At 37.6% G+C, this 14383-nt stretch overlaps 1 protein-coding gene across 1 annotated transcript; it reads right to left on the reverse strand.

Annotated features, from left to right (window-relative positions):
* Positions 1 to 93: 93 nt before the first annotated feature.
* Positions 94 to 12437, reverse strand: LOC107789536 (proteasome subunit alpha type-2-B). The gene is made up of 12 exons (XM_075236751.1): positions 12241 to 12437; positions 11603 to 11673; positions 11435 to 11511; positions 11083 to 11147; positions 10307 to 10353; positions 3337 to 3412; positions 2928 to 2995; positions 2323 to 2392; positions 1998 to 2083; positions 1064 to 1126; positions 599 to 664; positions 94 to 482 (listed from the first exon to the last, which is right to left on the reverse strand). The coding sequence occupies exons 2-12, from the start codon at positions 11641 to 11643 to the stop codon at positions 434 to 436; spliced, it is 708 nt and encodes a 235-aa protein (XP_075092852.1). The 5' UTR covers positions 11644 to 11673; positions 12241 to 12437; the 3' UTR covers positions 94 to 433.
* Between the last annotated feature and the right edge of the window lie 1946 nt (positions 12438 to 14383).

Here is a 14383-nt window from a genome sequence, read left to right on the forward strand (position 1 = left end):
TTTAGCTGGTCAATGGGCGCAGAATTTGTCTCTCCTAGTAGAAAATGGAGTTCCACCAATTATATATGCTTCTCTAGTTAACAAAAATGAAAATGCAGAGCAAGTAATTATGTATCCCTTCTATTTTCAAATCCATTTCTCTGACGTCAGAGGGTTGCTCAAATAATATAATGCTTTTCTCTACTGTCATGTGTTTCAGGTAACATAGAACAATCAGTATGTTCAAGAAACTGAGAAAAGAAAACCCATATAACTTTTCAGAGCCATACATCAGGCAATAAATAACCACAACATGGCCAACATACAACTAAGTCTAGTTTGATTAAAGTCAAGTGATAATCAAGCCAACAAGAACATCCAATAGTTGTGCTATGACCCCGTCTGCGCTTCCAACCTGACAACTTTTTCCAATGCCTTAAGCGGAAAAGAAAATCTATTCCACTTCTTGTAGGTAATCATCTATTTCCGCTGGCGTGAGAACTCTGCAACGAAACGAACTACTGTTTTAGTAACAAACCAGCTAAAAGAGTGAACAAATGTTAAATTTCTCGTAAAAGAGCGAACAAAATTTATATTTTAAGGACAAGAAGACACCTACTTAAATACTTTGTCAGTTCCAATAATGCCAATCTCAATGTTTTTGCCAGAGATCTGTCCCTCGAATCTGGATGAACACCAAAAATAAGGTTTTTCTAAGGATTCTTTTGATATTAAGAATTATATTGAAAAGGTCATTACACAGTTGGGGCATCGGGAATGGGGGACAGAACGTCGTTAAAGATTTTTCTCTGAGGACCATTACTGCACAACAAGCAAGGAATGGTGACAGTAGTCATGACTCAGAAGTTTTGCATGCATAGATTTTCGTACCATACATTTGACATGAAGATACAGATAAGCCTTGCTTTAATTCTTTTGTTAACTAAATGAAGCGAATTATAGCGGACATCAAAACCATTTCCTCTTCCAAAAGAAGCAGAAGGGTCGAAGAGACACCCCGTCGGAGGGGACAATTCAGATATAGAGTACACAGCTCCTGGATAGAGGAAGAAGTTAATCTTACCCCTCCTTTAGAGTCAGTATAGCAGTGTGTACAGCATCATCGAGCTCTATATCCTCCGTGTACCTGAGAGGAACAGGAACATTATTTTAAATGTTAATTAGAAATTCAACAGTATAATTGGACAGAGCAAGAAGCACCCCAACTTGGCTCAGTAGTTGGCCAATGAGACAATGTTAATGTTTGACATCGTGGGAGAGAAAACTGGTTAACATCCTCCAAGGGCATGTCAAAGTTTGACCTATAATTTCCAATTGCAAGCGCCAACTGCCGTCACATAGCAATATGAGCAGAAACCCTATGCTAGCGCCTTGTTTCAAACAAAATCAGTTGTTTCATTACCAACAACCCTCTTCCTAGGTCCTAGCTCATTCATTAAGTGCAATTAAACTCATGCATGAATACATAATTTCTCCTTTTTCACCCCCACCCACCTTCGGTTGCCATGAAGGTTTGGCTTCATGATTACACTTATAAATTACAACTTGGTTTGGGTAATACCCCTTGGCATATCCAGATAATAGAATAGAACAGGATGTAAATCATTGACATATTCACGAAGTGAAGAATGTCCCACGCATTAAGCGTTGTTCCAACTTTTGGCAAAAGAAGGGGAAGCGCAAGGAGTAGTGTGGAGTGTTAATAGCAGGTTGCTACAAAGATGACGCAATGTAAATGATCGAGACAGTCCATCATTGATGGGATGAAGAATTAGTTAGGGGTCATTGAGGACTGAAGAGGTATTGTATTGCTCTCATTTTACCAAAATTATAAGGGACTAAAGCATGAGGTAGCTGGTCAAGATGAGCCTTCTAAAACTGGCAATTTATACATTAAATCAGACAGTAACTTCGATTGCCGAACCAGTATTGAAACGTTAAAAAGATAGCACTAGAAATAAGAAAAAAGGAGTTACAAAATTTGATGAATGATTCACCTCTTCTCGAGAAATGTCTTCGCATTAGAGACATTCTTCCCCATAGCTGAAGCCTTCCAAGAGAAGTATGAACCAGATGGATCCACCTAAAATGAGAAAAATAAACTGAGTATAAAAGGAGTTCAAGCAACAGAGAAATCTGCAGCTCAGTAAAAAAGCTTTTCAAAGAATAAAACCCCCTTTTCATAGTAATAATTGAAGCACCATGGAGAAAACCTATATAAATATGTAGATTCATCTGACGAAAGTATAAACCACCATTAGCCACACCTCAAGAACAGAAAACGATACTGAGAGATCACACCAACACAGATAGATAACATACCTGATATAGTTGGGGACCCTTGTCATCAAATCCCGCAACCAAGAGTGAAACACCAAATGGCCTTACACCACTGCACCGGAGAAAACAGAAAAATAAAAGGGATAGCCCAAGAAGGCTACAAAGTATGAGCTCTTTCTTGAACAGCAAAAAGAAAATCATGAATAGATACAGATTAGGAATCTGGATTAATTTCAAGAAAGATCTGGCTTTGCCTGCTTTCAGTTGATAGTTTTAACTTTTAACCCAAGCAACAAAAAGGAAGCAGTATGGGAAAAGAAAGGAAGGTGACTTAATGACAAAATCTCAGAAAGAGAAGGGGAGGAAGAAATAAATTCAATATAGATAACATTTTCATGATATTCAGATAAGGGAGCACTATTTCATCCTATTTAAATTTCTATTTCTCAATAGCCAAATGATATTAAGTTCTACATGATATACTATTTTTTCAACTACAGGTCCATCAACCAGATTCTGCAAGAAAATGAAGGCAACAATAGCCTCAAAGGACAAATACAAGACAACTGAAAGATTTGAAATATGACCAGTATACATTTTATAGGACCCTCTTTGTAAAGTGGAATTATGGAATAAACAGTGGTTACCCTGATTGGGTGAATTCCTGCATGACAGCAGCAGTTTCCCTCACCAGCTGTGTGACAGGGATTGGTTCCTACGCACCACATAGACAAATCAGGCAAATGTAGAAGAAACAAAGTATGCTGAAGCAACAATCACATTAAATAATTCTCGTGTGAGACAATAACAATGCAGGTTAGAGGAAAAGGGATCCAATTAAAAATGTCTGCCTCCGTAAAGACTAGAAAATGACATTATATCCTATTATCAATATGAAGAAGAAGCATCCCAAATTATCAAAAATTAGGACAGTCGTATCAACTGGATCTCAGACCAGGAAAGTGGTAATATTTCAAGTAGTTTACTGCACTTGAATTATTAAGGAATTACTGCACTTGAATCATGGCATTGATATTTGATAAAAGCTATTCATACTTTATAGAGTCGGTGATATTGCTCAGCCTGCTTTCTACTTTTCCGAACCAAAACTCGAGAATCAGGGCCCATCCCACTGCAAGAAAAAGTAAATAACATTGGTACTAGAGAAATAGCCAGAGGTAATGCAATAACCATGATAAACAAAGCAAGCATCTTAGATAATTTAGGACAAGAGGTAGCACCAACAGCAAAAGAATAACATCAGCTCTCAAAGGTTCCATCCTTCCATGTGTAACAAGTTTTTAGTTATCAGTACTAGTGAATATCTACTCTTAGTCGGGTGTTTTCTCAAACATCATTGTAATACTGAGTATAAGGAGCAATAAATGAAGGAAATTAGGATCCTCTCACTTCACAATTTAGGAGGAACTTGTTGGACATCACAGATATTGGTTTGGTTTAGGCCCAATTGTTAATAATAGTGTCCTGGATAGTTAACCCATTTTGTATTCTTACATTTCAGTTTAATTGTACACCCGGCCCAATTGTATATAAGAAGACAGCATAGATATTTTGTGCGGTAAGAAAAACTCATTATTGAATAACATAGAAAAATAGAAAAATTCTCTCTTCGTCTATCTTCTCTCATGGTAGCCTAGGGTTTCCTCTTACATTTTGACTGCCGATTACTGCTCTTCTTCACTCTAACATGGTATAAGAGCGATGTAATCGATCCATCTCGTTGTCCGCTATCTTCCGATGGTAACCGTTACCGGAATTTCTTTTCCCGTCGATGCTAGGGTTTCTCATGCGATGAGAAATTGGGGGATTTCTCTCTGATTCTTCGACTTTCGTGGTAAAAGGCCTTACTTCTTCAAGTCGCGAAGAAGATCGGTACAATTTTTTTAATCTCGGTCCATGATTTCACGTACTAGGGTTTTATGTTCTCGTTTCATGCTAGTTGAAGTGTTAATCAGAATCTTCTGGTTTTATCTCCACTTAAAGCATCTATATTTGCTATCTTCTATTGCTCTTATTGTGGTTCCTTATAATCATGGGTAGCACTGTCGAAAATCCGATTTTGCATGCGAGTAACTCGACTAGTTCTGATGGTTTTAGTGAATTCACCCTAGATCCATCCCATCCCCTCTATATACATCCTTCCGATAGTCCTGGGATCCAGCTAGTTACAGTTCCTTTCAATGGAACTGGATTTGTCATATGGAGTAGTAGACTAGTAGTATGTTAACCTCTCTCTCAGCTAAGAATAAACTAGGTTTAATTACTGGAAAGGTAGCTCAACCTTCATCTGATTCTCCCTATTTCCCTTTCTGGGAAAGACGTAATGACATGGTAAAGGCCTGAATCACAAACTCCTTAACCAGGGAAATTGCCATAAGTGTCATGTGTCTTCGTACTGCTAGAGAGGTATGGTTAGATATAAATGACAGATTTGGACAGTCTAATGGGTCCAAATACATTCAACTTCAAAGAGAACTTAGTTCTATTTTTCAAGGGTCTTCTGACATAGCCACATACTTCACCAAGATGAGGAGTTTGTGGGATGAATTGAATTCTGCATATGCTGGACCATCATGTTCATGTGGTGCTCTACCAAAGTTCATTGAAGACCAACAACTTTTCCAGTTCCTCAGTGGACTGAATGACTCCTATTCAACTGCTAAGAGTAGTATTCTCATGATGTCACCATATCTTTCAATCAGTAAGGCATATTCACTCCTTCAGCAAGATGAGAGTCAAAAAGAGACTCATCCAGTGTGTCTTGGATACTCCTTGGACTCAGCATCTTTTTCTGCACCATCAACCCAACATCATTCAAGTAAACAATACTCTCAGAGGGTCACCTTTGATTCAAAGAAGCCTCAACCCTCTTCAACTGTCTCTTGCAAGTACTGTAAGAAGAGTGGTCACACCATAGAGAAATGTTACGGACTTCATGGGTTTTCCCCCTGATTTCAAGTTTACCAAGAACAAGAGATCTGTCTCATGTGTCCAGGTGGAGGAACCCTCTCACAATCATTACCCAGGTGGAGGAACCCTCTCACAATCATTACCCTCCTGCTACTATCAGGTCTCCTGATCCTCCAGTCCATGGGTTTAGCAAAGAACAGTATGGTCATCTCATGACACTACTTCAACAGGCTCACATCTCTCCTGGTTACTCTGCTGCCAGTTCACCTGCAGACAGCAGTGGATATGCTCACTTTGCAGGGGTGTCATATCTCCCGGTAGAGGAAATGCATTCTTTGGCTCATTCTTTATCTGCATCCTTTAATTTAGATAGAAAACCTTGAATTTTAGACTCTGGAGCAACTAATCACATGACTCCACACAAACATTTTCTTCACAACATTCATCCTCTAGCTTCTCGTTTCTTAATAACTTTACCAAATGGTTACAAAGTGAAAGTGGTTTTTACTGGTTCCATGTATCTTAGACAGGATATAATTCTACATCATGTCCTTATGGTCCCTTCATTTCAATTCAATCTTCTTTCTGTACACAAACTCCTAACTCAATTACAGTGTATGACTATATTTACCAGTTTTTCTTGTTCTTTACAGGGCCCTTCTCTGAAGAGGCCATTGGAAATTGGTAAAGAGGCTCATGGATTGTATTTCCTTTTGCCAGATATGCCTTTACTTTCTTGTTCTGTTTCTTCTCCTACTTCTGGTAATGCATGTAATATCTCTGTTGATCCCTTACCCCACAGTCCCTCTTGTATTCCATCTTCTAATAATAATAAAATGGATTTGGTTTGGCATCAAAGATTAGGACATATGCCCTACCACAGGATGACATCCATTCCTTTTCTTTCTGGTAAAATTAATTCTAAACAACCTTTCTTATGCTCTATCTGCCCCATGGCTAGGCAGCAAAGATTACCTTTCCCTGATAGTTTTATTAAAACTACTGCCCCTTTTCAATTGGTTCATACTGATGTCTGGGGTCCTTACCACACTAAAACATATAATGGTTTCAGCTATTTCCTCACCTTAGTTGATGATTTCACTAGAGTCACTTGGACTCATTTACTCTCATGCAAAGCTAGTGCTTTATCTGTCTTAAAGGCATTCACTTTTATGGTTAAAGTTCATTTCTATTCTTCAATTCAGTCTTTCAAAGATACTCCACAACAAAATGGGGTGGTTGAAAGGAAACATAAGCACTTATTAGAAACTTCTATAGCTCTCCTGTTTCAATCTAAACTTCCTATCACATACTGGGGTGATTGTGTTTTGACTGCTACTTATCTTGTCAATAGATTGCCTTCCTCTGTTTTGGGCAACATGTCTCCTTTTGAAAAGTTGCATGGTACTCCTCCAACCTATGATCATTTGAGGTCTTTTGGTTGCCTCTGCTTTGCCATTACTCCCAAACCTGGGAGGGATAAATTTCACCCTAGAGCCATTGCCTCTGTTTTTCTAGTATATCCATGTGGCAAGAAAGGTTATAAACTACTCAACCTTTCAAATCATTCTATATTTTTCTCCAGAGATGTGCAATTTCATGAATGGGTTTTTCTTATTCCTCTTCTGGCTCTTCCTCAGTTTTTCCTGTTTCCTCCTCTGATTCTGCTGCTGATCTAGCTTCCCCTTATCCTTTTCCTGCTCCTTCCATTCCAACTAGCTCTACACATATTTCCTCCCCTGCTGCTCCTACATCTTCCCCTTTTTCCCCTCCTTCTTCCTCTCCTCCTGTCAGTCCCCCATCCCTGTTTCTTTTCCCTCTCCTCCTTCTCTTAGGAAATCCACCAGGGTGCACCAACCCCCTATTTACCTGGTGGATTATGTTTGCAATTCTGCTCTTCCCTCTACTTCTCCTCTTGTCCAGCCCAAGGTTTCTTCTGATGCTGAAGTCTTGCATGAACCTCAGTTCTATCAGCAGGCTGCCTCTCATCCTGTATGGCAGAAGGCCATGCTGCAGGAATTCAAGGCTCTTGAGGCCAACAACACTTGGGATGTTGTTCCTCTTCCCCGTAACAAAAAGCCCATCCCCTATAAGTGGGTCTACAAGATCAAGCACAAGTCTAATGGTACTGTGGAAAGGTATAAAGCCGGACTTGTCATCAGGGGGATACACAGAAAGAGGATATTGACTACATTGAGACTTTCTCTCATGTGGTCAAATTCACCACAATCAAATGTCTGCTTTCTATTGCTGCCAAGAGAGGCTGGATTGTGCATCAACTTGATGTCAACAATGTTTTTCTTCATGGTGATCTCCATGAAGAAGTCTATATGAAGGTTCCCCTGGATTTTCAGTCTCATGTCCTTCCTCTTCTACATCCTCCTCTCCTTTGGTTTGCAAGCTCAAGAAGTCACTATATGGCCTCAAACAGGCTTCCAGACAATGATTTTTCTAAGTTGTCTGAAGCTTTATCTTCTAGGAGCTACATTTCAAGCAAGAATGATTATTCTTTATTTACCAAGTCTGTTGGGTCTTCCCTCACTGTTCTGGCAGTCTATGTTGATGACATCTTAGTGGTTAGGGATGATGCTTTGGAATTGGACAATCTGAAAGTGTTTTTGGATACACAATTCAAAATCAAAGACTTGGGTCATGTTCACTATTTTCTGGGTCTAAAGGTTTCTGCTCACTCTGAAGGGTTTCTTATGCCTCTACATCCTCCTCTCCTTTGGTTTGCAAGCTCAAGAAGTTACTATATGGCCTCAAACAGGCTTCCAGGCAATGGTTTTCTAAGTTGTCAGAAGCTTTGTCTTCTAGGGGCTACATTTTAAGCAAGAATGATTATTCTTTATTTACCAAGTCTGTTGGGTCTTCCCTCACTGTTCTGGCAGTCTATGTTGATGACATCTTAGTGGCTGGGGATGATGCTTTGGAATTGGACAATCTGAAAGTGTTTTTGGATACACAATTCAAAATCAAAGACTTGGGTCATGTTCACTATTTTCTGGGTCTAAAGGTTTCTGCTCACTCTGAAGGGTTTCTTATGTGCCAGCAGAAGTTCACTTCTGATTTATTGGTTGAGTTCAATTGCCACCACTTTACCTATGTGGTTACTCCCCTGGATCCTTCAGTGAAGTTGTGCAATGATATGGGTGCTCCTTTATCTGATCCCAGCACTTACAGGAGACTTGTGGGTAAGCTGAATTTTCTCCAACAACACACCAGGCCTGACATTGCCTTCTCTGTTCAACATCTTAGTCAGTTTCTTCAGTGTCCTCAGGTTCCTCATATGCTAGCTGGTATTCATGTATTGAGGTATCTTATGAATGCACCTAGGCAGGGGATTCTTCTTTCCAGCCATTCTGATTTGTCCCTTCTAGCCTTTTCTGACTCTGATTGGGCTGCTTGTGCCCAATCCAGGAAGTTTGTTACTGGATATTATAATACCTTGGGAGGCTCTCCTATTTCTTGGAAGAGCAAGAAGCAACCTACCATCTCACTCTCTTCTGCTGAAGCAGAGTATAGGGTTTCTTGGCTCGTGAGGATCTTGGGGGACATGGGCTTGGTGATGTCTTCTCCTATTCCCATCTTTTGCGACAGCCAGGCTGCCCTTCACATTGCCAAGAACCTTATCTTTCATGAACGCACTAAACATATTGAGATTGATTGCCATTATGTTCGTGATTGTTTGGCTTCTGGTTTGATTTCCTTGCACCATGTTTCTTCTCCTAACAACTTTGCTGAAATTTTAACTAACTCTCTTCCAGGCCCTGCTAATCATCATTTGCTTTGCAAGCTTGGAGTGCTTCCCCCTCCAGCTTGGGGGGGGGGGGGTGTTGGACATCACAGATATTAGTTTGGTTTAGGCCCAATTGTTAATAATAGTGTTCTGGATAGTTAGCCCATTTTGTATTCTTACATTTCAGTTTAACTGTACACCCGGCCCAATTGTATATAAGAAGACAGCATAGATATTTTGTGCGGTAAGAAAAACTCATTATTGAATAACACAGAAAAAATAAAAACATTCTCTCTTCGTCTATCTTCTCTCATGGAAGCCTAGGGTTTCCTCTTACATTTTGACTGCCGATTACTGCTCTTCTTCACTCTAACAGAACTTTTCTTTCCAGAGTCAACTCAGCTTTATAAAATGTAAATCCACAATTCTTTATGAGTAAAGTTTCGATCAAGTTCTCTACAACTTAAAGAAATCTTTCCTTGATTATGGTTCTAAAACTAAAGCCTATTCCTAGCAAACTGGTTAACGTTTAGGTAAAGCATCTCAGCACTATCTTAGTGCTGCTGTGTGTTGGAAAAAAAACTCTTAATTAAAAAATATCAAATAGCATACTCATTCCAACATTTCTACAGGTTCCACATCCAGTAGTTAGATCAAGAAAGAATCTTTCGATGGAGATCCATGACAATGCATCACAGCTATCAATTCCAATCATTCCACTTCTTTATTTTAACCAAATATGATTTTAAGGAAATACAACCAATCTGTTGGGACTAAGGTATAGTTGAATGATCGAATGATTGAATAAAATGTGATCTACTACTTTTATTTGTTACTTAGATAAATTACATAAACCTTGCCCCACCAAACTGTCAGTATGAGGCCATTTAAATGAGCCTCTCTTATTTTTCACCAGGAGCTGCTTATTATTGTGACTACACACACAGAGATATCTATGTATTCATCACTTGAAATTAAGGATAATTAACTTGATTTGCATTTTTATTTCAAGGAAACTCTGCAAATGAGTCCAGAATTCATAAATAAAAGAGAGAGAAAAAAGTATTTGCTATAGGTCAATTGACTAGGCAAACAGGAAAGTAATTCACTGGGTCCATTGTGATTTACATACCAAGAGCACAGCCAGAATTATTTCTTTAGTCAATCAATACTGGTCCATTCTATTGACATGAATCTTAAACTATGACATCATTAAACGAACTAAAGAAAGAGCCAACCCGAACAGCATAGTTTTATGCTGCTGCAGAATAAACCAATTTCAAAATGGGATAACCCCACCGTGGTATGCGCCAATAAGACCACCAAAGGTATCATATAAGTTATAACAGATTGTACCTGTAGACAACTCCAATATTAGGCGTCAAAACCTGTATTTTCTGCACCTGTTGTGCATTTCAAAGAGTCAGGGATAGATAGCGTAACTACAAGGACATCATTACATGGCAAAGGTTAAGGAATGTAAAGAAAAAGAAAAAAGAAGGTTGGAATCCCCATGCAGTCCCAAAACACCGATAGCTGTGAAACTTAGTGCTTATAAAAGTTCAATAATATAGCATCAGTGTAATACATAGCATTGAACCACAGAAAATAAGAATTTAACAGTAAAGACTATAAACTTAAATGCACGTATGGCATGTTGTAACTTGGTGACTGCATTTGTGAATATTATTTAGAATATAACTCTACAGAGCAGTAAACTAAGCATTACTAATAAATCTATATATCCTCAACACGTACGCAAATTCAAACAGACTGATTATAATTATAATAACTTAATAAGAAAACATTTTTTTCAATCTTGATAAAGCTCAATTGGGTATCAGACCAGGGATTCATTGATGGAACTAACAGACGATATTCTTCATTTATGCCTAACTTTTTGCTAAATTGCAACACGTCTATTCACATAATACAGTCATTGGAAATTTTGGTCAACAAAAAGGAACAGGCAGTATCAACATAAAGCACTAGAATCAACTCCAGAGAGAAAAATAAGAGCACCTCTATCTTTGTTTAACTATCAACAGTCATTCTGGCTACTATAATTAACTATGAACAGTCACTCATAAGTAGACAACAGTGGCAGAGTGTAAAGGAATATATATACTTACAGATGCTTCATCAACTAAGATGGATGGTAACTTCTTCTCAGTAGCAATTACAACACCATTAGCAGCTGCATTCATCCACTTAGACACATGTAAATTAAAGCACTACAAGAACTACACAACATATAATCGTGCTAAGAGAACAAAAGAAGATTGAAACTTTTAACCACAAGGAATCTCTTTAATGATATATAAATGACCCCACAATACAAAATCACACAACTACATTCTTCACTAAAGTAAATACCCCCGTATGGGAGCACAAGTCATCTAATTAATAATTATAAGTAATTTAATCATAATCAAAGCTATCACTATATCAGTAACTTTGCACTTAAACTAGGGCTTGAGTTACCTTTAATCCCTAATGAAGTTTGACCAGATCCAACAGCAGTCAATGCATGTTCAATCTGAACCAGCTTTCCAGATGGGCTATATATGATAACACATTACAAGTTCACAATATCAGATATCACAATATAATTGATCCAATACATACAGTGTCTGTCTTATAAAACTATACCTGAAAGTGGTGAGTGAGAAAGAGTACTGACTATCACCCATTGAGTTTAAAGACTAGTCTTTAATATAACTCTGTAAAATGATAATGTGCAAAGCAAAAGCAGTATAAGTTAGAGAGTAAAATCACTAGCTTAATTTCCTAAATTAATACTATAAATTTCTAAAGCATTGCTTTGAATCATGATTAACAAATTTGCCCAAAAAGTAAAAGGACTGAAATCAATAACTTCGTCCAGCACCAATAAAAAGTCCATTTTTTTCTACTTCCCTTCATCCAATATCATCTTCAAATATTAAAAATGTAGCACGGATCTAACGAAGTATGTTCCTAGGTTAAATTTTTCAAAATTTAATTTCTATAAAGATAAAAATTGACAGGATGGACGTATGTTTTCTCGTTCTCTATCTATTCACATTTACATGAAAAATTGATTTACCTAGAAAATGTGCACAATCTAGTTTCTTCAAAAACAAAAAATATAAAATTGAGTTAAAATAACCAAAAAAAAGTTAAATTACACAGGTATAATTTCTTCTTGAGGAAAAACCGGAAAACCTAAGTAAATCAAAACAGAAAATTCAAACAGATTGTGACAAGCTATATTTGTGGTTGCATCAGCAAATCAAATTTTCACTTACAATCAAGAGTTTGAAGATGATACAGCAAAGTTCCAGCAGTAAACAGGATTTGCAGAAATAGGGGCAAGTGGGAGTGTAAATAGGCCTCGGCACTGCTACTTTTGTTCTGCTTGAGGAAGAAGAAATATATTTTGGACGAGACAGATGGCTCTCAACTCCCAATATTCTTTTCTAAAGTATAATGTTGTCCCTAAACTATTATTTCAGGTTATTAGGCCAGCTTATTTTGAGGAAATGAGCCTTTATGACTTTTTATAAAATTTGAAATTAAGAAAGTATTTTTTAGATCTCTTGTATGTAAAAGATAGTTTAAAATAGAGTTATAAAACTAAAAATTATTATAAAAATAATTATATTGTGGATGTTCATTTATTACTCCGCTATAGATAATCTTCCTTAAGAAGATTATCCATTTAGTACTCTGTTGAAGTTTATCTACAAGCAGCTGATGCATGCAGGTTGCAAGCAGCTCAATGAAATGATTTGCAGCAGTTTCTTATTAAACAGGCAGGTTGCAAGAAGCTCATGCAGACAACTTACAAGCAGCTAAAGAAAAGCCTTGCAGCTGCTTCCTGAAAAGCCTCGCAGCTGCTTCCTTTCTTCTATAAATAGAGGAGTTTTCAGTTCATTATGTACATGAATTTGAAGTTGAATAATATATCAGTTTCTCTCTATACTTGTCTTTACTTTACAGTCTTTATTTTATAACACGTTATCAGCACGAGACTCTGCCATCTCGAGAAAATACTTTGAAAGTATCAGAGGTACGAACTTTCTTTTTCTAAATAATGTCAAATCTTTCTAAACTTGAGTTTGTAGCCCTGGATATATCGGGCAAAAGCTACATGTCTTGGGTGCTTGATGCCGAAATTCATCTTGATGCGATGGGTCTGGCAAACACCATCAAAGATAAAAATCAGGCATCAAACCAAGACCGTGCCAAAGCAATGATATTCCTACGCCATCACCTTGATGAGGGCCTGAAAATGAAATATCTTACTGTTAAAGATCCAGTCATACTGTGGAGCAATTTGAAAGATAGATATGACCACCTGAAGATGGTCATTCTTCCACAGGCACATTATGATTGGACTCATCTAAGACTATAAGATTTTAAATCTATCAGTGAGTATAATTCTACTATGTTCAGAATTATTTCCCAATTGAAACTATGTGGTGATAATATTACTGATCATGATATGTTGGAGAAAACTTTCAACACTTTTCATACCTCGAATATGCTCCTGCAGCAGCAATATCGAGAGATGGGATTCAAAAAGTATTCTGAACTTATCTCACATCTTCTTGTAGCCGAGCAACATAATGGGCTATTAATGAAAAACCATGAAAGCCGACCTACTGGTTCTTGTCCATTCCTAGAAGTGAATGAGACGAACTTCCACCAAGCTAAACGTGGAAGAGGACGTGGCCCCAGTCGTGGTCATGGCTGTGGTCGGGGAGGAAACTCTAATCGTGGTAATAATAATGCACCAAAGAACCCTCCTCACCACCGGCAGTGGAAAAGGAAGGAACAAAAGCATGAAGCGGTGCAAGCAGCAAAGCCAGAAAATGCATGCTATAGATGTGGAGGAAAAGGGCACTGGTCACGTACATGTCGTACGCCAAAGCACCTGGTTGAGCTATATCAAGCTTTCCTGAAGAAGACAGAGAAAAATGCTGAAGTAAATTTTATTTCTGAAGATAATTTAGACTTCATGCATTTGGATCTAGCTGATTGCTTTGCACTCCCAGAAGGAGAAACAAGTCATGTGATCGGTAGTGAATCTGTAGAGATGTAAATATTTTAATTTCTGTTATTTGTAGTAGATAGTATAGTTATGTAATTGTTGTACATAAATAAAAGTTATAATGTTTACTATCATATTTATTTTGTTTATGTCATTTTGAAGAATATGGATAATCCTCAAATTATGTTTGGATCAAAGACCAATCATGAAGATATTTGTATAGTTGATAGTGGAACAACTCATGCCATATTCAAAGATCAGAAATACTTTTCTTATTTGCATAAGGAAAAAGCAAATGTTTCTACAATTTCTGGTAATATAAGTTTGATTGAAGGCTCCGGAAGAGCTATTGTATTTCTGTCTAAGGGAACAAAACTTATTATCGACAATGCATT

The sequence above is a fragment of the Nicotiana tabacum genome, chromosome 2 (genome assembly GCF_000715075.1).
Source record: "Nicotiana tabacum cultivar K326 chromosome 2, ASM71507v2, whole genome shotgun sequence".
Taxonomy (NCBI): Eukaryota; Viridiplantae; Streptophyta; class Magnoliopsida; order Solanales; family Solanaceae; genus Nicotiana; species Nicotiana tabacum.

What these genes read in the sequence shown, in the direction of transcription:
- LOC107789536 (XM_075236751.1), bottom strand. Translation starts at nt 11,643, where the DNA reads ATGGGTGATAGTCAGTACTCTTTCTCACTCACCACTTTCAG. An exon ending in AACTTCATTAGGGATTAAAG is followed by an intron (nt 11,148 to 11,434) that starts GTAACTCAAGCC and finishes GGATGAATGCAG; the next exon opens with CTGCTAATGGTGTTGTAATT. An exon ending in TCTTAGTTGATGAAGCATCT is followed by an intron (nt 10,354 to 11,082) that starts GTAAGTATATAT and finishes AATGCACAACAG; the next exon opens with GTGCAGAAAATACAGGTTTT.